A 25,991-nucleotide genomic window follows, 5' to 3' on the forward strand; every position below is an offset into this window, starting at 1 on the left:
TATCAATCCAAAACAAGGGAAACTGACTTGTTTGAATGTGGTGCAAATCAGAACTAGCCCAGTCATTCATAATCAATACATAGGTATATCTTGGGGGAAATGTCTCACTTCTTGGAAGACCAGAAAATATACCAAGTAATGAACCTTAATGGACCTTCCCAAACCAACATAGTGGAGGCTGCCTGGATAACTATGGATATAATCTAAGGAAAACAATCTTCTCCATACTACCCACAGGTACCATGCAGGAGGAAACTTCTCGACTCCCATGGACTGTAATGTGACTAGGGCCTGCTCTACACTTAAAAGTTTTGCCAGTATAGTTATGTCACTTCAGAGTATGAAAAAAAAGCATACCTCTAACAAAGATAGCTACACTACACTTTTTGCCAGTGTAGATGCAGGTATACTGGAAAAAAGGTCCTTTTGCCAGAATAGCTGTGTCATGCCCAGGGTACAATCTGGACTGATGGGCAGCTGTGTCCCCTCAATTCTCCAGTCTGGGGTGCTCTTTACACTGCTTTACCACTCCCAGTCTGCTCTCACACAGCCTCCAGCATGTAAGTTACTCCCAGTTATAATTGTATGATTTCTGCTGTCAGCCACTCTTGCATTACACTGCAGGGTAACACCAGCAAACTCCCAGTCCGAGACTTTCCCCAGAAATGTATGTCTTGTGCTGCCCACCACCCTCCTGGACAATATAAGTTCATAAAAAATCCATCATTATATGGACAAAAAATGATATGCACAAATCCTGTTATTTCAAATAGTTTCCCAAACACTTCAATTTAAACACACTACTTTAGATAAAACAATAAAACAAGTTTATTAACTATAAAAAGTAGATTTTAAGTGAGTATAAGTAATAAGACATAAAAGTCAGAAGTGGTTAAAAGACAAATAAAAGTAAAATGCAACAAATACCTAACTTAACAACATAGAGTGAATTTGAAGCAGAGGTCTTGCATCAAATGCTTCAGCAGTCTTACTGGCTGAACTTCTTTCGGTCAGGATTCTTCCCCCAGTCTAATGCTGCTTCTTTTGTTCTTCAGGTATAGTGGATGCCATGGGTAGAAAGAGAGAGAGAAATCCTTTGGGGCATTTGCTCTTCCTTCTGATAGTTTTCCCTTCTTCAAGAAGCATCCCCAGATGGGGTTCAAGAGGCAGAAACGGGACAGGAACCCCAAGCTGTTTCTTTGTCAAGATGTAGATTTTTCACCCACACCCTCTTTTCTGCCAAAGAGTGGCCACTTAACCAGGTGGTGGTCCATTTGATTTCATTGACACCAGGCTGAGGTGTCAGCTTGCCTTTTGTCTCTGGGGAATTGGTTTGTGGCTGCTCCCCAGACTTGGAATATGTCTGAGCAATACCATACAGAGGAATCTTATAACCTTACATACAACGTTGCCACATATATTTTACCAAGACAATAATGATCAGCAAAATGTGTGTTTTCAAATGATACCTCACAAGGCATACTTTGTACAAAATTTATCATAATCCTGTAAAAAGGATGAACACGGGGGTTTAGATCATTACAACAGTGTATTTAATTCAGGGAACTGGTATAAACTATACTGGAAAATTAACACTTTTGCCAATATAAACTGTCTCCACTGGGAGAGTTTGCTACTAGAGCTATACCAGTATAGTTATATAGTGTAGACAAAGCCTAGGACAGTACCCCTAATATCATTCCTGAAATTAAGTATTAGTCTCCTGCAGTTACCTGTATACATTACAAGTAATTCTCATTGAAAGAGGAGGATTGAACCACTTAGAGAGAGAGAGAGAGAGGCCTGATAAATTGAATGGGCAGTATGACTGGATTATGTAGGATGCTTGTACCTTCCAGTCCAACCCTGGAAACATGGTGTTGTATCAAGACAGTCATGATTGCCAGGCTTTTTGTTTGTTTGTGTATCACAAAGTATGTTAGGCCCTGATCCAGCACTTAAGCACACATGTACACCAATGTGGCCTACAGGACTACACACAGGTTTAAAGTTACTGATGTGCTTAAGTGTTTTGCTGGATTGGAACGGAACGTTAATGCACATTTCAAAGCGTGTATGTGCTTAATGAAAAACAATTTTACAGGAACTTCTTCTTTAGCTAATTACATATTTGGCAACAGAGGGTGAGGGGGTGAAGGAAAGCTATTTTTCCATCTGCAGTAAATCCTGACAGCTGCTTAAAAAGCAATAGTAATGAGAGAGAAAGATCTGTGATGGGTTTAGAGGTTCTGTTCAGATAAACACCCAAAAATCTTATACTTACCTGCTCTATACCAAATCTTTGGAATCTGCAAAACTATGCTAGAAACCTTGGCAATAAAGGGTATCTCATGGGATGTAGGGCTCCTAATGTTTACATTCGTACCAGAAATATACTCCATACAGTTTTTTTTTTTTTTTTACACTAGAGCCCATATAGAGTATCATCAAACAATTTCAACCCACATTTGATGGGGACCACATCCCGAAAGAAATCTTTCCTGAGCCCCCTTTCTGGGCTTCAAACAATCCCCGAATCAGAAGCAAATTCCGCACAGACCTGGACAGACCTACTCAAAGTGGCACCAGACCCTACCAGAAAAACAGATGCAAAACTACCCCGCACCAATGTTCCCTCTAATTTTTCACATCCATGTGCAAAATGAATTTTGTTATGGGCACCAATATGGAGGTGATGTGTGGCCGGGGTGGAGCTGAGTGGTTTGGAGTGTGTGAGGGGACTCAGGACTGGGGCAGAGAGTTGGGATTTGCGGAGGGTTAGGGCTGGGGAAGAGGGGATTGGGCTCAGAACTAGGGCAGAGGGTTGGGGTGTGGGCTCTGGTTGGGGTTGCGGGCTCTGGGGTGGGACTAGGGATGAAGGGCTCAGGGTGTGGGAGGGGGCTCAGGGCTGGGGCAGAGGCTCGGGGTGTAGGGGGGTGAGGGTTCTGGCTGAGGGTGAAGGCTCTGGGATGGGGCCAGGGAGCAGTGAGGGGTGAGGGCTCTGGGGTGGGGCTGGGGATGAGGGGTTTGGGGTACTGGCTGCCTCAGGGCTGTGGTGGGGAGAGAGGACTCCCCTCAGCCTTCTCTCACCACAGCAGCTCTGGGCCTGGTGAGAGCCACCTCGCCCCAGCCGCGGCAGCTCTGGCTGGGCTAGGCCGAGGGACAGGCACCTCTCCCCAGCTGCAGCAGCTCCAGCAGAGTGGGCCTGGGCTGGGGGAGAGGCACCTTTCCCAGCCGCAGCAACTCTGGCAGGGCTGGGCTAAACTGGGGAAGGAACATCTGTGCCTCTCCCTGGCCGTGGCAGCTCCAGAGGGGTTGGGCTGGGCTGAGCCAGGGGAGGAGCGCATCTCCCCACCTGTGCGGCCCTTGATAGCCTGCTGCACAGCAGCGCAGCTCAGAGGGAACTTAGCACTCTCACCTTTCAACACTCATGAGTCCTACACAAGTCACCTTTCAACATTCCCGAGTCCTACACATGCTTATCACAACATATAGTATACCTCATTCAATGCATCAAATACCCCAAAAACAACTAGTGGGTGAAATGAGACAATCACTATGCTCTCGAATGAACTTGCACATAGAAGTGATAGACGACTAAAGCACCATATCACCCAGTGGCAAACACTGTTCACAAACAAACAGTCACTCTATATGTAATCTCTCAGTACTTGTCCTGAAATACAACCTGCACAACACCTTCAAAAGACGAGCCTGGGAACTTAAATTCATAACTCTATTAAATGCTAAAAAACATGGACTCAGTAGGGACACTGGTTTTATGTCTCATTACAACAACTTGTAAAACACCTCACAATCTGCTAACCCTTAATTGCCCACTTCAAACCCCTTTTGCATAAAATTCAACCCTCAGTTGCCCAGTTTATTTCAAGAGGCTTCCTACAACATGCCTTAACCTTTATACTTAATCTGTTCCAACTTGTATTTAGCTCAGACACTCTGATTTCCTTCCCCAAACCTGAAGAAGAACTCTGGGTAGCTCAAAAGCTTGTACCTTTCTCCAACAGAAGTTGGACCAATAAAAGATATCGTCTCACCTGCCTTAGCTTTTTTTCATAGAATTTGCACAATTCAATTTCTGGTCCAAAAAAGAGCCAGGACATGAAGAGTGACAAGAAAAAAAAACTTGACCAAAGTTTTCAAACTGAAGGACAGGAAAGACTTCAGATCAGTTTGTAATTGGTCTGAACAAGTTCACCTAAATCTAACTGGAATGGACTTTGATGGGTCCCTAATGTGGAGCTTTGCAGACCAGAAAGCTTAAAAGGGGAAGAGATTAAATTATGAGATTCTGAGAGTATTTTCTGTTAAGGTTCATGTCAAGCCAGACCTACACTGTCTAGTAGAGAAAAACTTTTTGTTAGGGCTGTCGCACGATTAAAAAAATTAATCGCAATTAAACACCAATAGCACACCATTTATTTAAATATTTTGGATGTTTTCTACATTTTCAAATATATTGATTTTAATTACAACACAAAATACAACGTGTACAGTGCTCACTTTATATTTATTTTTATTACACATATTTGCACTGTAAAAAACAAAAGAGATAGTATTTTTCAATTCACCTAATACAAGTACTGTAGTGCAGTCTCTTTATCATGGCATTTGAACTTAATTCTACATTTGTATGTACCCAAAAAACCTGCATTCAAAAATAAAATAATTTAAAACTTTACAGCCTACAAGTCCACTCAGTCCTACTTCTTGTTCAGCCAATCGCTAAGACAAACAAGTTTGTTTACATTTTCAGAAGATAATACTGCCTGCTTCTTGTTTACAATGTCACCTGACAGGGGGAACAGGCATTTGCATGGCACCATTGTAGCCGGCGTCGCAAGATATTTACATACCAGATGCGCTAAAGATTCATATGTCCCTTGAAGCTTCAACCACCATTCCAAAGGACATGGCGTCCATGCTGATGACGGGTTCTGCTCAATAATGATCCAAAGCAGTGCAGACCAACGCATGTTCATTTTCATCATCTGAGTCAGCCATCACCAGCAGAAGGTTATTTTCTTTTTTGGTGGTTTGGGTTCTGTAGTTTCTGCATCAGAATGTTGCTCATTTAAGACTTCTGAAAGCATGCTCCACACCTCATCCCTCTCAGATTTTGGAAGGCACTTCAGATTCTTAAACTTTGGGTCGAGTGCTATAGCTATCTTTAGAAATTTCACAGTGATATCTTCTTTGTATTTTGTCATATTTGCAGTGAAAGTGTTCTTAAAACAAACAACATGTGGTTCATCATCCGAGATTGCTATAATATGAAATATATGGCAGAATGAGGGTAAAAGAGAGCAGGACACAATTCTCCCCCAAGGAGTTCAATCACAGATTTAATTAGCGCATTATTTTTTAAGGAGCATCATCAGCATGGAAGCATGTCCTCTGGAATGATGGTCAAAGTATGAAGAGGCATATGAATCTTTAGCGCATCTGGCATGTAAATATATCTTGTGTTGCCGGCTACAACAGTGCCATGAGAACGCCTGTTCTCACTTTCAGGTGAAGTAATTAAGAAGTGGGCAGCATTATTTCCCAAAAATGTAAACAAAATTTTTTCTCTTAGCGATTGGCTGAACAAGAAGTAGGACTGAATGGACTTGTAGGCTCTAAAGTTTTACATTGTTTTGTTTTTGAGTACAGTATGTAACAAAAAAAATACATTTTTAAGTTGCACTTTCATAATAAAGAGATTGCACCACTGTACTTGTATGAGATGAATTGAAAAATACTATTTCTTTTGTTTATCATTTTTACAGTGCAAATATTTGTAATAAAAAATAAAGTGAGCACTGTACACTTTGCATTCTGTGTTGTAATTGAAATAGATATATTTGAAAATGTAGAAACATCAAAAATATTTAATACATTTCAATTTGTATTCTATTGTTTAACAGCTGGATTAAGCGCAATTAATTTTTTTGAGTTAATTGCGTGAGTTAACTGCAATTAATCAACAGCCCTACTTTTTGTAAAAGAAAACAAAGCAAAGAGAAATATTTAAATAACTGACTCCAAGAAAGCAAAAATGTTAGTGTTAAAGTTACATATGACATATACGTCTCCTTTAGCACTTGTGTTCTACTTTTTAAAATGAATTACATTAATATACAAGTCTGTGTCTGTTTTTTACAATACAGAGCCCTTTTTACCCAAATTTTACAAATTTATACAAATTTTACCTTATATTTTTAAGTTTTTATATAGATAAACATACAAGCTAAATTGTGTCTAGTCCTGTGCATGCAGGTTAGGGGGCAGGTCACTTCTTGTCACCCATGCAGAGGCTGGGCAGAACGTTGCTGCTAAGGGCTTATCTGAGCTGTCAATATGATATGGCCATGAAAAAGGCTAATGTAATCCTAAAATGCATCAGGCAAGCTATTGCCAGTAAAGGTAAGGAGGTGTTATTACTATTGTTCAAGGCACTGGTGAGACCTCATCTGGAATCCTGTGTGCAATTCTGGACTCCCATGTTTAAGAAAGATTAATTCAAACTAGAACAGGTGCAAAGAAGGGCTAATTTGGATGATCAGAGGAATTGAGAACCTGCCTTACAAAAGGAGATTTAAGGAACTTGGCTTGTTTATCCTAACAAAACGAAGGATGAAGGGAGATATGATTCCTCTCTATAAATACATTAGCAGGATAAACACCAGGAAGGGAGAGGAGCTGTTTAAGTTAAGAGCTAATGTTGGCACAAGAACAAATGGATATAAACTGGCCATCAGTAAGTTTAGGCTTGAAGTTAGACCAAGGTTTCTAACCATCAGAGGAGAGAAGTTCTGGAACAGCATTCCAAGGGGAGTAGTGGGGGTAAAAAAACTAAGTTGATAAGTTAAATTGCATTGAGATTGCCCTCAATGGCATATGGCCCATCTGCGACTGCTATTAGTAAATATATTCAATGGCTGGAGATGGGACACTAGAGGGGGAGGGCTCTGAGTTACTATAGAGAATTCTTTCCCAGGTGTGGCTGGTGGGTCTTGCGCACATGCTCAGGGTCTAACTGATCACCATATCTGGGGGTAGGAAAGAATTTTCCCCCATGTCAGACTGGCAGAAACCCTGAATGGGTTTTGCCTTTCTCTGTAGCATGGGGCATGGGTCACTGGCTCTTTTGATCTACAGTAAATGCTGGAGTCTCTGTAACTTGAAGTCTTTAAATCAAGGTTTGAGGACTTCAGTAACTCAGTTAGAGGTTATGGGCCTATTACAAGAGTGTGGGGGTAAGGTTCTATGACCTGCGATGTACAGAACATCAGACTAGATGATCACGATGACCCCTTGTGGCCTTCAAGTCTATGAGCTCTGCATCCTACCACTCTAGAGAGGAGCAAGGGCATGATTTGGACCACAGAGTGTATCAAAATAGTAGAAGGCCTGGTCTACACTTAAAAATTAGACCAACCTAGCTATGTCGTTCAGGACTGTTAAAAATGTTGCGCCCTGAGTGCTGTAATTAGGTTGACCTAACCCCTGGTATAGACACAGCTAGGTCGATGGAAGAGGTGGATTAACTACAACAATGGAAAAACTCTTTATGTCGATGTAGGAAACATCAGCAGTATGGTGCCGACAGCTGCGACGCCGTAGCTGTGCCACTGTAGCAGTTGTAATGTAGACGTACATTAAGATATACAGGACCAAATTCTGTCCTCAGTTATGCCATGAACTCTATATGGGCGTCAGTTATGACTTCAGGGTAACCCAGGTGCAACTGAAGACAGGATTTGGCCCATAGTGTAACAATAAAACACAGAAATAAGGACATGGACATCAGTGATACAATAGCTGGCAACCTTAGATCATATACTTAAGATATCTTGAAAATTTCTAAGAAAGGTCTTCAATGTGTCTTATTTACCAGTTGGGGGCTCAAGTATTTTGCATATATCGAGGATTCTGCCCGTTAGCATAGATAATCATAAGCATTCAGCTACAGACTTCCTATTTCCACATATCTATACTACAAAGCTCCAACATCTACAAGGTCTTTACCACATAAGCTAACAAAAATCTGATGTGTAAAGATCTTTATTTATTTCCCATCACTTATTAGCTTCTGTCAACTGTTGGATATGTACTACATTAATGATCAGAACATATTCATTCTAAATTTTTTTTTTTTTAGTATCTGAAAACATTCCAAGCATAAGCTAAACTGCCTTGAGATAAAATAAATAATCCTCAAAACAGTTTCAGTGACAATGGTCCCTGAACACTTCTGTGACTTTAGTATTAGATTTCAGATAATCACTAGAAACGTTCATGGGGCAAATTATAAAGTTCAAAATGAAGATAAACATATATAGTAAGGCAGACATCAATTACCAAATTTTCTGACTCCTTTTTTTGTTTGTTTGTTTGTTTATAGAATAATTTCAAAGGAAACCAACTTTAATTTCCAATAGCTCTATTCAGACATAAAATAAGAATTGTTTGTACAATCTGTTAGTGTCTGCAGAATTTAATGCAAGCATAAATTCTTCATCATTACAGCTCTGAAGTAATTATGATGTCTTGCCTCCATTAGTCCCTCACCTCTGTTTGTTACACTGTCTAACAATTCTTTGTGACTTTTGTTTCAGATTTTCCAACTAAAATTTGCTGGGGCCCAATATCTAAATGGAGTGGATACAACTGTGCAAAAATGCTTTTTTTGGCACCCAGTTTGAAAAAGCTGACCGCCTGCTGTAAGCTAGAAGTAAAAACTTTAATTCTGCTCATCTATATCTGCTGATAGTTTATGTAGTAGTTGGCAAGAGGTTGAAAAAAGAACAGGAGTACTTGTGGCACCTTAGAGACTAACAAATTTATTAGAGCATAAGCTTTTGTGGGCTACAGCCCACTTCATTGGATGCATAGAATGGAACATATAGTAAGAAGATATATACACACACACACACACACACACACACAGAAAAGTTGGAAGTTGCCATACAAACTGTAAGAGGCTAATTAATTAAGATGAGCTATTATCAGCAGGAGAAAAACACTTTTGTAGTGATAATCAAGATGGCCCATTGAGACAGTTGACAAGAAGGTGTGAGGATACTTAACATGGGGAAATAAATTCAATATGTGTAATGACCCAGCCACTCCCAGTCTCTATTCAAACCCAAGTTAATGGTATTGCATATTAATTCAAGCTCAGCAGTTTCTCATTGGAGTCTGTCTTTGAAGCTTTTCTGTTTCAAAATTGCCACCCTTAAGTCTTTTACTGAGTGGCCAGAGAGGTTGAAGTGTTCTCCTACCGGTTTTTGAACATTATGATTCCTGATGTCAGATTTGTGTCCAGGAATCATAACACTGAAAAACCGGTAGGTGCCACAAGTACTCCTGTTCTTTTTCCGGATACAGACAAACACAGCTGCTACTCTGGAAGGAGTTAAAAGTAATCTGTGAGATACAGCACAGCCTAGTGGCTATTAATCAGCTTACAGCTTTAACACAGAATTTTCTATTGTTCCACAGAATATGTGCTACAAAATCCCCAAAGTTAACTCATTAGGGAACATCTGACTGAGAATCTAGCCTAACAAAAGCCTGGTGTTGGACTGTGCAGAGAGGAAACATCCAAATCACACTGTATTTTAAGACAATGTTCCTGTTAATTTCTTAAGGATCACTATGTGATGTAGAATCATTAAGCAACTTTAAGGTGAACTGAAATCCTCTTTGGTCCACCTTGGACAAAATCCTCTAGTCCTTATTCCAGCAAAGTTCCCATCAAAGTCAGTAGTGATCTTGTCTGATTACAATCTTCAGGAGTTAGCCCTAAACTATTTATTGTGAAAATACAGAAGGCAAGATGACCTGTAGAATTTAACCATAAAAAGATATAGTAGTACATGCAGGGGTGGATTAGCCACCGGGCCAACAGGGGCCCTGGCCAATTGGGGGCCCCCGGAAAAATGTGTGCCCCCTCATCCTGACCTGCTCTTCCCACCCGGCACTCCTGCTGGGGAGTGGAGTCAGGGCACAGGAGGCCAGGGCAAGTCCCTGCGCCCCAATCCCACTCCTGGCAGGAGTGACAGGCAGATGGAGAAGGGCAAGCTCCCTGGCAGGAGCACTGGGCGGAGCAGGTCAGGGTGCAGGGGTGCACATTTTTCCGGGGGCCCTCCAATTGGCCAGGCCCCTAGCCTTGGGCCCCATTGGCCTAGTGGCTAATCCACCACTGCTGTTCACTCTGCATCACTGCCTGCTACCACTGCTGTGCCATTCTTCACTCCGCTGCCATTGGCCGCTGTGCTGTCACTTTCTGTGCAATCACCCGCCTCTCTACTGCAACCTTTGCCATGTCCCATCGCTTAACCCAGCTCTCAGTGATTTCACCAGTTACCATGGAACCTCACTGCTAGTGCAGGGTGGGCAGTCTCTTTCACTGAAACACGGCCCCACAGGAGGTCTGAGTCTCAGCACTTAGACCTAGTTATCAGTCATTTCAGCTCTAGTGACAAAACAAAGGACTCTCCCATTGAATCTAATCTGCTGTCTTTAAACAATTAGGGGGGTGGGGGTCTAATGGCATCTAGGACTCTTAGGCAAAGCCTACACCACCAGCTAGGAGCACCTATCCCCTCTCTCTCTCCCCCATCTCACTGGGATTTGGCATCCCTACCCCCTGCTTAGCGAGTGTAGTTCAGCTGAGGGTTACTCTCATCAATCTGGGTGTGTTCAGTACAGTTCTGCTGCTCTTTACTCATACAATCCAGGATAAAAACATTTAATTACCTCTGTATACAAAGCGATTTGTAACCCACCACCAGCCAAAATTGTTCACTTTGGCAACAAGGCTTTGTGTGCTGAATACCTAGGCAGAGTAGGTGTGTTCATGTAAATATAGTCTGGTCCTGAAATATTTTTCCCCCAGCTCATCCACGGAGAGCTTCTTTCAGACCCTGCTTACACCTACAAGAACCAGGGGGACTGCAAGGCTCTGGTGCCCAAACACACTTGACTGGACCAAGGCCCCACCCCAAGCAGTAGAAGATCCTGAGGATGGTGGACCAAAGCAGTAGTCACCACAATCTCCAGTGGGGAGGCAGTTCAGACCACCACAGCCACTTCACAGCAACTCATGGGGAAAGAAATCCTAGCTGGGGGCATGGAAGGACCAAAACCCTGCTGCTCCTGCAGCAGCTCCTGGGTGGGGGCCCTCACTAGTGTGGAAGACAGCCTTTGCCACTACAATCCTGGCTTTCGCTCTCCAGCTGGGCCAAGGGAAGAGGGGACTGCTTATCAATGCAGTAGGCTGCTCCTCTTGCACATCAGGATCTCCCTCCTCCCTGGTCTGTCATTGTTACTCCTTCTCTAGTGACCAAGGGAGAGGAGGAGAATCCTGGCTTCCTCCCATGTTTCCCTGATGGACCAGGACGGAGGGAGGGCATAGCCCACAGCTGGGCCACCTTGCTACTGCAGTCTCCTCTGCTACTCCTCTTTGGCTGGAGGAAAGGATGGTTCAAAACAAAGTCCCTGAGGATGACATTAAGTCCCCCAACTTTCAGGAATGATGGTCCAGTGAGAAAAGGTCACCACACCCACCCTTCCCAAGGAGAGAGCCTTGTTTGTGGGTCTGGTTCCCTCTGACACCACTAACCCCCAGAGGGCTCTTGGCACCACACGGAGACCTATGCTGGGCTGACATAAAGTACCTCTTCACAGAGGGCCCACTGCTCAGGTGGTGAGGGAGGCTAAGCACTGGCCACCTAAAGAATAGCAGCAACAGGCTGGGGCACCCTGCTCCCAGGCCTGCCAGAGATTGGCTGTGGGTTGAAGAAGAAGTCATCGCTTGCCCACTTGAAGAACAGTAGCAAACCCCCTGCCATCCCAGGGGAGGGCTTGTGGGGATAATCCTGCCACCACCACCCAAGCAGGGGCCAGGACCACATCAGTGGGTTGTGCCTAGGACACTGGTTTGCCTTAAGGCAACTCTACTCAAGCTGCGTAAGCAGTGAACACTGCTGCCCAGTGCCCACTCTGTTTCAGATGCTATTAACACCATCAACTGCTGCCAGATAACCAAAGATCCCTGAACTCCTGTCTTGGCATGTTAAAAAGCCTTTCACTTCGCTGTTATGTGTGGTGGTGCAAATAAATGACTGAGAATAGAATAGCTACTGAAGCTAAACAGACAGAATGAACAAGAGAATACACAGGGTTTTCTTTTATATCAAATAAATTCTGGCAAACATTCTTGTCTTGTCTTAGTTTAGCAGAATCTGAAATACACACATTCTGCATAACACAAGAGGTATAATTGAAATACAGTTGTAACTATGACACCATTTCAGGGTCATTCTGTAGATTAAACAGTATGCATTTGTACCTAATTTTCACAAAGAAATTTAGCACAAATTGGCTGGCCATTTGATTATAGCAAGTATATGAATGGATGAGTCTATGCTTCTTCCTTATAATTATGTGTATAGTAAAGTGCATTTTGCATTCGTACCCATGCAAAATCAGTCTGTTTATTATTTCAGTGATAAAATTCCAGTTCCTTGCAGCAGCAGTTCTTGTGTTCCGCGATGATTTGAAGCAATCATCTTATTCTGAAATTCCTTAACCATCCTATTTCATTAACAAGGTGACATTCATACACAGGAACAAGTTCTTCTCAGAAGGACCAGAGAATAATCTTAAAAGAATCATATATATTCCCTAAAACAAAGAAAGAAAAAAACCACACAATCTTGTTGCCACTTTTTGGCCCAGAAACTCGGGGGGAGAAGACTAGGATGAGGAGCCCAGGGAGTGGGGAGAAAGGTCTGGCACAGGATAGGCTGGAGTTAAGAATGGCAGAAGGAATCAGGCTTGGGAGAAAACAGAGACAGAAAGGTATGAGACCACCAGAACACACTCCCCTCCAGAGCCTGGAATGGAAACCAGTTCTTGAGTCTCAAAACTCCACCGCTGTCAGCAAAAAGCTGTGAAACTCACTGGCAAAGTGTCTGTCTAATCAGTTCTACTGTTGGTCCACATAGAGAATGGCAACCTACTACTGCTATCAGTTACTCCATTTGCTCAAGTGGCAGAGGTCTGTGTGGTGGATCTAAAAGGTTCAACCTTGCTGATGACTAATGTGGGTGTCAGTACGATGAGATTTCTATTTTTTCAGTTAAGTTTTTAAAAAACTTGGGAAATTACATTAAAAAGCCACTGTGTTAAAAGGACCTTATTAAGGTTGCAACATCAAGCACTCAGATGTTAGGAAATGAAGAATTAAGATTACCTGTGAATTACCTTTTTGTGCATATGTATTATGATGCAGCCTCTAATTACATGATCACATATTTTTTGCACAGGATCCTGGTCTCATGTGGTCACTGGTGGGCCTACTCTAATGGTGGAGCAGGTTTGTAAGTAAAGGAGACTATTGTCTGTAGGATACCTGCCTTATGTAGTACAAAAATTGGAAGGTGTGAATGAGGAAGGGAACTGTAGGAAGAGAAAAGGTGGGAAGAATCCCACAGACTAGAGACTAGGGACTGAATGGCTAGGCAGCAGTTCTGCAAAAAAGGATCTAGGGGTTACAGTGGATGAAAAGCTGGGTATGAGTCAACAGTGTGTCCTTGTTGCCAAGAAGGCCAATGGCATTTTGGGTTGTATAATTAGGGGCATTGCCAGCAGATAGAGGGACGTGATTATTTCCCTCTATTCGACATTGGTGAGGCCTCATCTGGAGTACTGTGTCCAATTTTGGGCCCCACACTACAAGAAGGATGTGAAAAAATTGAAAAGCGTCCAGCGGAGGGCAACAAAAAAAAAACTTTAGGGGACTGGAACACATGATTTATAAGGAGAGGCTGAGGGAACTGGGATTGTTTAGTCTGCGGAAGAGAAGAATGAGGGGGGATATGATAGCTGCTTTCAACTACCTGAAAGGAGGTTGCAAAGAGGATGGATCTAGACTGTTCTCAGTGGTAGCAGATGACAGAACAAGGAGCAATGGTCTCAAGTTGCAGTGGGGGAGGTTTAGGTTGGATATTAGGAAAAACTTTTTCACTAGGAGGGTGGTGAAGCACTGGAATGCGTTACCTAGGAAGGTGGTGGAACCTCCTTCCTTTGAGGTTTTTAAGGTCAGGCTTGACAAAGCCCTGGCTGGGATGATTTAGTTGGGGATTGGTCCTGCTTTGAGCAGGGGGTTGGACTAGATGACCTCCTGAGGTCCCTTCCAACCCGGATATTCTATGATTCCATGTGGTTTTGTGGTTAAGGCAGTTCAGTGCTGCACTGGGGAACTCGGTTTTCTCTCTGCCTCTGCCACAGAGTTTCTGTGTAATGCTGGCTAAGTCACATAAGTCTGGATCCACAATAACTAGGGCCCCACCAAATCACCATCCATTTTTGTAAATTTCACAGTCACAGCGTTTTAAAAATCTTGAATTTCATGGTTTCAGGTATTTAAATCTTAAATTTTATGATGTTGTAACAAACCATGAATATGTATTTTAAAATGGCAAAATGTAAACATGTAAAGCCCTTAAGACCCAGTATTTCTCAAACTGGAGGTCCTGACCAAAAAGGGGATCACAAAGCTATTGTAGGGGGGTCACGGTGTTGTCACCTGTACTTCTGCACTGTCTCTGTGTGACAAAGGGGAACTTGGAAATGGGGAAGAGGAGAAAAAGAGACATGGAAGCGTGACCTGGAAATAGGGAGAAGAGGAAAAGAGAGAATATCTGAAGTGAGAAGGACACCATCTAGAGAACAAGTAAGAGGAAGTTATTTTTGCAGGCAGTAAGGGAGGGGAGGAGAGAACCTGAAAGATGGAATGAGATGGTTATAGATGGAAGACAAGGAAATAGGTGGGATGGTACCTACTTAATGTAAACCACCAAATGTTAATAAGGAACATATAGGGTCATTAGAGTGATACATACATTAATCCCTTTGTCTATAGTTCTTTTTCAAAAAAGAACTAGATAAATTCATGGAGGATAGGTCCATCAATGGATTAGCTAGGATGGGCAGGAATGGTGCCCCTAGCCTCTGTTTGCCAGAAGCTGGGAATGAGTGACAGGGAAAGGATCACTTGATGATTACCTGTTCTGTTCATTCCCTCTGGGGCACCTGGCATTGGCCACTGTTGGAAGACAGGATACTGGGCTAGATGGACCTTTGGTCTGACCCAGTATGGCCATTCTTATGTTCTATAGTGGCAGTTTGTTTTCTTATTTACACAATATCCATAATCCTTCCAATATGTTAAGAAAGATTTGTTTGTTTGCTTGCAATAGACTTGTTATATCACCTGTGCTAATTTTATTTTTTAAAATAAAGTTTTCAGGAAACTATAATATAGAGGGACAACTTGAGTTCATCTACCACTCAAGTAGAGTCATTCCTGAGGTAAGAAAAAAACAAAAATTTCGTAAGGAAGTTGTTGTGTACAGTTTTGGTGCAATACTATTTTCAAGGGAAGTATACATGTAAGCAATCTATTTTGCTAATTTTTGTAACCTTTAACATATATATTAGATAAAGTGTATATATACTTTAGTGAGTACCTTCGGCAATTGCATCTTTAAACCGCTAAGTTCAAACGTCGTATTGACCGTCTCTGCAAAATAGGGACAGTTATAAAAGAAGTGGTTATTTATTCTTGGTCCTTAACAATGATAAAGTGAACCATGCCAGTTACATTTCCATTGACTTCAGAGGGAGTTGGATAGAGACCTTATTTCTTACTCTATTTAGGTTTTCCTTAAAGTGCAGAATGCAACTAGGAAATTTGTCTGACTTGTGTCAGTGGTCTGGACATCATTAGTGCATACATTCAGAATGTAACTGACACCATATAAGTCTGCCCCTCTACTAATCTACTTGTCTTTGACACCTTCATCCCCAGCTCCCTTTGCTCTGCCAATGATGCCGCCTTTAACACATTTATCTGCCTCTCCCACAACCATCTTTGCACATTCTGTCACATCTCCCTCTTGGCAAACTGAATTAAACCATAAGGCCACCACCCTCACCTCCTCCAAACCTACTCCTACCATGATGCCTTCAAAGGATTAGCCTGAAATAATAGTTAGGTTGAGGATTGGTTGGGAGTAGCAGATATTCTTTTTATTTTAAAGGCAAATGTTGATTGCATGATTTATCCCTCATCCTTCATTGCTTGTACTCTTGTATTTTGAGTTCTTTGAATCTGAGACTGCATCATGACTCACGTTATGTTTGGCTAGTTCCTAGCATATTGTTAGTACTACCCTAACCATAATAAATTTAATTGTGTATGTTCGTCTGGTATGACTGGGTGTCTTCAGGTCACATCCTTCCCCCCAGCACCCCAGTGCAGAAGATTTGGAGCCCTGCTACTTGTGCTGAGGTCTTTGTAGTGCTACCAATATTTAGAGAAGTTTACAAGGGACAATTCTCCAAATAAATTGGGGTTCTAGGGCTATTATAGTTCCTAGGGTCTGTAAGGTCTGCATGTGCATTCTGGCAAAGTTTGAGACTTGCCTGACATTTAAAAAATGTTAACAATGTAATTTATTCTTTGTGAGGCAGGTAAACAATATTATCCCCATTTTACAGATGTAGAAACTGAAGCCCAGGGAGGTTAAAGCCAAAAGTTTTAACCTTGGTGTGTGTGTAACCTTGGTGTGTCTATATATATTTGCTCAGCACCTCTGAATAACGATTTAGGGGTGCGTGTGTGTGTGTGTATATATATATATGACATCACTGACATCAGAAAGAGCCACAGACTCTTAGTTCCTCTGGATTTAGTTGCCTAAATTTAGGTGCTCAAGTTTGAAAGCTTTGGCCTGCGTGACTTGAACAATGCCAAAAAGAGTCTGTGTTATAGCTAGGATTAGTCGCTTGCTAGTTGCCCTCGGTCCCTTGATTAGGCTACTGAATCATGCGGCCTTTACTGCTGTTGAGCTGCCCCCTTCTGGCTGCCCGGCAGATGCACTGGCTCAGTTAGAGGCAACCAGCTGGTATCAAATTTGTGGTGTCTCTAGTGCTATCAATGGTAGTCTGTGCAGAAATGCTCCTTTACTTTTCTAGGTCCCCCGAATTAGGGGGCCCGCAAAAACTGGATGTGGTTAGCCTGGTTTTATATCATCATCTAGAGCTATTCACAGACACAGAAATATCCCTGTCCGTGCTGGTCAGTTAAACAGATTTCTAACAAACCTGCCAGCAACAACAATGTTTAAACAGGACTGTAGCTAGCAGGGTTCTGTTCCCTGTTTGGCAAAGGAGAACTCCCAAGTTTATGCCTTACCTCCCTTCAGAGTTCCACAAAATGAGTAGTCATCATCAAATCCATGGCAAATAACTTCTTTCCCTTGAAATACATTTGCAGCATCATACCATAAATCCATGCTGCCCTCCAAAAAGATTATATCACTCCCTATAAAAAATAAGCAAAACATTAACTGATTAAATCTCCACAAAACACATTCACTCCCTACATGAGGTGAGAATCATGCATACTAATGGTGACTAGAATATTAAACTTAGTACTCACATAGGCTGCAACTCAGCAAGGTGTTTAAGTATGTGGCTACTGGTTGGGAAATTATTCTTCACTCCCCACAAAAAACAATTATTCAGATTTTTTGGAGGGTGTTGTCGAAACACCAAAAAAAGCGGGGGGGGGGGGGGAATTTGGTTTAAAATGGCAAATTTTCAAAGTTTTTGGACAAAAAAAACATTGCATAAAAATTGGAGTTTCCACTGAAAGAAAACTGTTATAACTGAAAAGCCATTTTCCATCCAAGAGAAATAAGGAAAGTTTTCAACCATCTCCAGTGTTTAAGACATATGCACCCAAGTTGTTCCACTGAAGTTAACAAACTACACAGGTGATTAAAATTAGATGCATGCTTAATTACATTGAAAATATAAAAAACTGTAGCCCCCAATTCAGCAAAGTGATGTATGAACATAAATTAATTGAATCCAGCAACCCCACAAGTTAAATATCATCACCCTCACCCACCCCCATTTTATATACTTGAATGAAAGGCACTGTGGAAGCAAAGAACAACTGTCTGGTGCTACTTTTTAGGTATTTATAAAGACACAAAGTGGAATAGCAGAGCCAGGAAAATTATTAATAAATATATATACTGTCTAAGTCAGAGTGTAAACTAAAATTAATCAGCAGTTTTACTTTGTGGGGGAATGCTTTCAATTAAGTTATAAAACTGTTCCTTCTTCTTAGGATGCCCACAATCTGGACACTGGGTTGCTTCTCCTTCTGTTTAATCAGGTAGCTCAATGAATTGGTAGAAGACTTCAATTCCTTTTTCTCCTCGGCTATAGTAGCACTCTATCTTCACACAGCAGTCTTATCTGTACTTCTGCAGGAATCAGGTGCTACATTCAGCATCTCAACTGTCTAAAGAAGGTGGCTGCTGCTAAAAAGAGGAAACTCAGGAGGTGATCATTACACAGAGGAGGTATGGTACTGGTTGTAGCAGGCCCTGTGTCTCTCTCCCTTTGAAAAGATCCACCAAGATCACATACCCCCTATGAGGGGACTGCTGGGTGACACTGAATCATGCCATGAAGGGCCTTGGGTAGACGACAATGTCCGAACACATTTTTAAAGGTGTTAAATCCTATCTACACTTGCGTTCAAAATTGTGAGTTAAAATGTGTTAGCTAACACATTTTTAAATGCAATCTATTTTTCTAGTTTAGACAGGGTCTTGAATAGAATGAGGAAAATCTCAGACACATAGGAACAGGCACTCTCCTGGCACTTCCGCTCTCCTCCTAGCACATAGAGCATCTGTCAAAAGTCTCTTCTTTCCCTATAAACAGTCACTCCATCTTATTCAGTTATGAAGTGTAAGTTCTAAGGACCAAACTTTGTTGTGTATTTTTAATGTTTTTCATATTATTGAGGCACCAGTCAAGGCTCCATAATGAAGACTGATTTGAGTTTGGCATTTAATGCATGAATATACTTTGAGCCCAGTTTTCTAAATTGTATGTGAGCAATTGTGTGCCTAATTGATGCACAATAGTCATGAATGGTAAATTGAGTAACTGCATGAGCAAATGGCAATTGTTTGTCTACCTGAATTTGCACACACAACTACTTTATTAGTGTGTAAAATGATGGATGGTAATTGCATGCACAAGTGAGTCACATTTTAGTGCATACATCTTTACATAAATGTGTTAGAAAATCAGGTTCTTTGTATATCATCATGATTTATCTTTTCATGTTCAATCATGAAAAATTTCCCCTAAATATCCTTCTCATTTAGAATAGAGGTTTAGAGATAGAAGTGACCTATCCTCGTGCAAATACAGAATTTAATCCCCCAAATTTGATGGAAATAACAAAAAGTGACTTACTTGGAATCCATAAAAGAGTAATTTTCCAACGACCTTCACTAAAGGAACAAGGGACTATACCAAGGAAGAAAACATGGTCCACAGAATCTAAATTAAAAAATATGTAATAAAGTCAGCATGAATAGCACTCTCCATCAAAAAATGTTTGTAAATGATCCTTCTAGATGCCTTCTTAGAGGCAGAAATAACATCATTCCACTTTTGAAATTAAGTTTTAAAAACCGTAGGTTAATTGGGTTGAGGATATTTGTGACAAACACACGCTGTTGTAGTTATGTATGTTTTGAAGACATGCATTTTCCACACTATCACTGAAGGGAGGCTATTAACACGATTGTCAGACAAAAATATCCCCATCCACACTGGTCAGTGAAACTGTCTTAGAACTTGGTTGTCACTAGCATGGCTTCCAATGTAATAGAACCTTAGTAGATTATTCTGTACCATGGTTTGTTTTCTGAGTGACCACTGCTGTACTTTCTACAAGATGCAGATGTCAGTGTAAAATACAGGATATAGTACAAAATGCACTGGCTGTTCAGTGTTGGAAAGCCTATTATTTCACATTTTAGAGGGAATCCAGTTCAATACTTTTCTTTTAATGACCGAAATCATGTCAGGTTAGTTTACTTGTACTGTCTTTGCAGGACATGATGTACTATTTTATCCATGATGAAAAAGTAATCTGATGGAGTATCTGGGGAATGCTGAGGATATGGAATAGGTTGGGGTATAATGTACTGTGGTATTTACTGGTTGCTATGCTAACTGTTCTTACTGTACTATGCTGTTGGCTGATATTCCTAAGAGATTGTAAATTGTATTGTCAGGGAGCATAAAACTCAAGCATAGGCACTTCTTAACATTTTAACAAAAAGAAAATAAATGCAAAGCAGTTGTAACAGCAAATATTCTCTCTCTGTCTTAGGTTACAGCTCATTCTTACTAATAATACAGCACGTGTGATGTGTATGGAACTGTACAAGACATGACCCCTGCCCTGTAGAATGTACAGTCCAAGGCCCTGATCCTGCACCAAGCACCATGTGGGCAGACTCCTCTGCCCACACAGAGTTCTGTTGACATCAGTGGGGTTCCTTTTGGGTGACTCAGTGCCAGATCATGGCCTAAATTAGAGCCTATGTACCACAGCAAAGGAGTAGGGGGAAAAGAGGAGAAACAATTGACAGCAAAGTGGAAAACTGCCCTCCCTCCCCAATTTCTTTTTCAACTTGTATTTTGTTAGCTGTTCCTATTGGCCCTGGAAACTGATGAAACTGTGGAACTCACATGAAGTGTTCCTATTTTCCATACAGCTAAACTTCAAGTTCTATGAAAATCTATCTCACAGTAAATTTCTTGCATTTCTTGTTCAACTTGATTAATCACAGCACTGGAGAAGCACATTGAAATTTGTCTTTTAAGTTTTTCCGAAGTCACCAACACACATGCCTGTCCTGATCAGAAAAGCTAACCTCTCTCCCACCCCATACCTTCCCCAACATGGACTGTGGTAATATCTATGGATGCACAGTGTAATTACTATCATACAGAAATTGCAGAATACCAGAAAAATATATACACGCAAGCTACTGAAAAAGAGCAAAATTATTCTTAAATCTCTAGTGGATCATTTCTTTATCTTTCTGGACTCCTCAAAGAGGCAAATACAAGAGAAAGGAAGACAAGTGTTTGCTGAGAGGATATCCATTCTTGTGCAAACACCACTGAAAATAAAACAATCCTTTACTTACCACAAAAGGAATATGATATTTCTACATCTGAGGATCTGCAAAGCACCTTTTTTCCTTGTGATTCAGTGAATCGAGAAGTAAACAGAATGAAAAAAACAAGCTGAAACATGCTTGCATATATCTTCAAGCCTTCCAAAAATAAAGGGGGTACTATCTGGGTGAATATTTTACTTGAACACTTTGTTTTCAGGAAAGAGGAACAAAGTTAGGCTAAGTCATCACAAGCCACATGATTACTGGGTTTGTTTTGGTTTTTCTGTTACATTTCCTCAAATTCTCTGTACACTTAACTTGATATTTTACTGCATTTATGCCAGCTATCTTTATAATAAAGTTATGGGAAGAAGGGGAAATTCTGCATCTACGGTTACATTTTTCCAAGGTGATCACATTTTGGATTGTATTAGCAATTTGGTTTTAAGCCACAAACGAATAATAAAAGAGAAAATATTTTACACCAAATAGGGAAGTTGAAAAAAAAATCTAAAATAGATGCTTACCACAATTACGTAAAAGGAAGTGTAGTTGATTTATCAGAAGTAGCATCTCAAAGCATAATTACCATGGCTGAGGAGAGCTTTGCTGTGTAACATAAGAAATTTAGAAAATCTTTATTTAACTGATTTTAAAAAGTTCACTTTCTTATTAAGATACATTAGCCAAAGATTGTCCAAGAACATATTTCACACACAGCTTATCATCACTAGGAAATCTTAGTATTCGTAATAAAATTGTGAGGAATCTAATTAGATGACAATGCCAAACCTAGCTGGGACAAGGCTTAACCATGACTAGCTGACAGGATACAGAAGATGACCATGTCAGCTAACTCATCACAATTATGTTTAACACAATTAAATTTAGTGAAGACAAAGCCTATAGACACATGAACTTGATATCATTTAGCAGCATGTCCTCTACACATGGCTATTCCTTTAGCCTTCCCCCCCCCTTCTCTTTTGATTTCTCTCTTTGTATTTATCATTACTGTTCCTGTACTCTTGCCTGAAGAATGCACTTTGTAAAAGAGCACCAGGCCCAAGTACTGAATAACTGGGAATTAGAGTGAGTAGGAGAAGGACATCATGCATGGTATAATCAATAAGAGGCATGAAACTGACCTAGCTATTTTTTTATAGGAAAGACCCCTCAACCATCAAACATGGGGCCCCTGATGCAGTGCCCACAAGTAGTTAACCAACATTTAAAAAATAAATGAAAATAAAACTCCTCACCTCTACATTATTCCCTCTTCTATGTTTCTCACTGTGTTGTGCCTTCTCTCTCTTACAATATACTAGAAGTTCTTTGGAGCAGAGATTTTCCTTATTTCATGTCTTCCTCAATAAGCACATTGTTGGTGCTTACCAATGAGATTTGGAATATGATGCAGATGAGTGTTAATAAACTCAGACAACGCCCAAGTCACCAAGGATGGGGCAAACTCAGTCATGTGAGGCCAATGTCTATTGTCTTCAAAAGAAGGATGGCTTCTGAGATCTGAGGATCTGTCTTATAACTATCTTATCCGACTGCATTCTAATGACTATTTGCTAAACAGAAGTCTATAATATTTCTATAATCTCATTAATTTTGGCACTTTTTATTTCTGCCAGACTTAGTGAAGAGCTTAAGGTCAAGATTTTTAAAAATAGAATCCTAACTTTAGGAGCCTAGAATAGATTTAGAAGCCTAAATAAGTGGCTTGATTTTCCAGTGGTCTGAGCAGCCAACAGCTCTCACTGAGTTCAGTAGAAGTTGTTGTGTGCTTAGTATTTTGGAAAATCAGATGACTTATTTAAGAGCCTAACTTTATGCTAGAATTTAGAAAATCATAGCCTACATTCCAGATTTAAGACTAGTTTGAAACCAGTAGGCCAAAATTTTCAAGCACCTTGAGTATTATAGTTCTCTTAACTGTACTTTCTATCTACAAAGACAAGACAAAAATTTTATGCACCATATTTCACTTTCGCCGATTACCTCAATTCTGAAAACTAGACTGGATCAACACTCACTCAACAAAATCAAGACTAATTCAGTTCTCAGCTATCTACATGGGTATCAAAGCTTATCACCACCTTTAAGAGAGGAAACTATTGTCTGACTGAAACTATATGTACAAATTTCTTCCAAATATATTTAACCTGGAACCTTGTATTAATTATATTACTATTTCATCGCAATTAACCTTCGTGATTCTTAAATATTTCTATATGCCCTTCATAGATCATAAATTGTACTTATCACTTAGCAAAAGTTATTTCTATAGTGTAAATTCATATATTTAATTATTTTTTTTTGTTCTGCACATAAGAAATCAATTAAAAGATTACATACAAAAAAGCAACTTTGGTAATTTTATCTGACCTGCATACCATAGTATCTGAGTGCCTCACAAGTATTAATGAATTTCTTTCACAACACATGAGTAAAGTAGAGGCGTATTTTACCCATTTTATATATGGGGAACAAGCACAGCCAGATTAAAGGCTTGAATTTCAGAGGTTGTTTCACAAGGCATAATACGTGGAATCCAAGGGTGTTGGAAAACAACTTTCATGGTGACCCCAAAGTGGTAAGAGAGTGATAGAATCCATTAGATGCCTGGAACACTTGGTAGGAACAATGGGGACTTCAATAAAAATACGAGATACTACCAACTAATTGTTTGTTAGTGAAGTACATGAATTTCTAAAGGAGATTACAAATTTCAAGTAAGAAACAACAGCTTGCTCTAAAATATTTTCAAAACTATATGAAGATCACTAGAGTTACTCTGGATTGATGATGTTTAAGATCAGGGGCATGCACAACAGGGAGTGGTAAGCAGGAACATGAGCTCCCTCAATAATCGGTGTGAGCACAGAACTCCTCCAGCTCCAGGGCCACTGCGGGGAGAGCTTGCTCCGCTGGGCCTATGGGGAGAGTGAGCTTCTCTGGCCCCAGGGGGAGCTGACAGATCCTCTGGTCCCGGTGCCGCAGCAGGAGGACAGAACATGCCCCTCCAAAACCCATCAAATTTTTATTCCTGCGCACACCCCTGTTCAAGACTGAAATTAAGTTTGTACACATGGCTTTCAAGTTTGTTTTCCTTTAGAGGATTTTTAAACAATACAATAGGATGGAACTATTTCTTGATTTCTGAATTTCTGTAGTTTTCTTAACTAATATCTATATTACAAAGTACATGTACATATTTTAGCTATCATGTAATTATATATTGTGATATGTATGCATCCTGTGTAATCCATATCCACCATATATTTATTTTCGAAAATTACTTTTGCAGTGAAAAAAAAATCAGTTTTGCTTTAAAAACAGCAAAACATGTAATTAAATAAGAATAAGTGGCAGAAATGCATAAGAACATAAGAATGGCCATACTGGGTCAGACCAAAGGTCCATCCAGCCCAGTATCCTCTCTACCGACAGTGGCCAATGCCAGGTGCCCCAGAGGGAGTGAAACTAACAGGTAATGATCAAGTGATCTCTCTCCTGCCATCCATCTGCACCCTCTGACAAACAGAGGCTAGGAACACCATTCCTTACCCATCCTGGCTAATAGCCATTAATAGACTTAACCTCCATGAATTTATACAGTTCTCTTTTAAACCCTGTTATAGTCCTAGCCTTCACAACCTCCTCAGGCAAGGAGTTCCACAGGTTGACTGTGCGCTGTGTGAAGAAGAACTTCCTTTTATTTATTTTAAACTTGCTGCCCATTAATTTCATTTGGTGGCCCCTAGTTCTTATATTATGGGAACAAGTAAATAACTTTTCCTTATTCACTTTATCCACACCACTCATGATTTTATATACCTCTATCATATCCCCCCTTAGTCTCCTCTTTTCCAAGACAGAATGAACAGACAGCAGATTAAATATGTTTTCATATTTGTAATGGCAAAAAGAAACAGAAGATAGGGGAAGGATTTAGGGAACAGAATGTGTCATAATAATAGATTTTTTGGAATACTAAAATAAAAGGGTAAGATAGAAGGCAGTCTCTCTTTATTAATTATTGTGAGTCCTATTGTAACACTAAGCACCCCTATAGTCACACCCTACACACAACTGTAATAATCTTTGTACAAAATATGCCTTGTGAGATATTGTTTGAAAACTAATAACTCACTACTAACAACCTTGTATGATGTATGTGGTGGGTATTAAGAGTTATGGACCTATGCTGGAATGATAACTAAAATGTATTCAAACCAGGCACATCAGGGGGAGTTGGTAAACAGGACTGCTTAGACAAATGAACATGTATTTGATTCTGTGACCAGCCCAATCTTTGGCAAAGACAATGAAGGTCCATTTTTACATATTAGGTAAACAAAGCTATTAAGCTAACAAGCGGGGAAGAAAGAGCATGAAGCTTCCTTCACCATCAGACTCTATGTCATCTTCCTCACAGCTTAAGTAAACTTTCCTTTGACAGGTAACCCTCAGAAGAATCGATTTCAAAGGTTTACTGGTCTATACAGACAGGGGGCTGAATGATACCTCAAGTGATAAGCAATTGAATCAACTTACTGAATACAATATTAGCACATCAAATAAGGTATTTTATGAATGACTGTAACATGACTGGTGATTTAAATCATTGTAAAATGTATGTATTAATACTATATAAGGAATAATGGATACTAAATAATGGAAACTAATTTATATTAGGCTGTACAGTCTGCCCAGACAGGAGGGAATGTCACAGCTATCTACCTATCTGCTATGTAAATTAAGCATGGCAGAATCAGAAACAAAAGAAGCCCTATTTATATACAGGGAGAACAGCAGGTGGTCAGCTTCCTGGTGGACACAGCAAGCTAAGCACACAGGAGGTCTTCTTGCCTCCTGAAG

At 40.5% G+C, this 25,991-nt stretch overlaps 1 protein-coding gene across 2 annotated transcripts; it reads right to left on the reverse strand.

The window, feature by feature from the left end:
* Positions 1–771: 771 nt before the first annotated feature.
* Positions 772–21,418, reverse strand: LY96 (lymphocyte antigen 96). 2 transcript variants are annotated; one of them, XM_077808961.1, is made up of 5 exons: positions 21,126–21,418; positions 19,372–19,458; positions 17,279–17,407; positions 15,549–15,601; positions 772–1,049 (listed from the first exon to the last, which is right to left on the reverse strand). In XM_077808961.1, exons 1-5 carry the CDS (start codon positions 21,232–21,234, stop codon positions 1,011–1,013), a joined length of 417 nt encoding a protein of 138 aa, XP_077665087.1. In that variant the 5' UTR covers positions 21,235–21,418; the 3' UTR covers positions 772–1,010. The 2 variants fall into 2 exon arrangements, with proteins under 2 accessions (XP_077665087.1, XP_077665086.1); XM_077808960.1 differs by lacking the exon at positions 772–1,049 and adding an exon at positions 12,207–12,699 and having other exon boundaries at positions 21,126–21,417.
* Positions 21,419–25,991: the final 4,573 nt, after the last annotated feature.

The sequence above is a fragment of the Eretmochelys imbricata genome, chromosome 2 (genome assembly GCF_965152235.1).
Source record: "Eretmochelys imbricata isolate rEreImb1 chromosome 2, rEreImb1.hap1, whole genome shotgun sequence".
NCBI lineage: Eukaryota > Metazoa > Chordata > Testudines > Cheloniidae > Eretmochelys > Eretmochelys imbricata.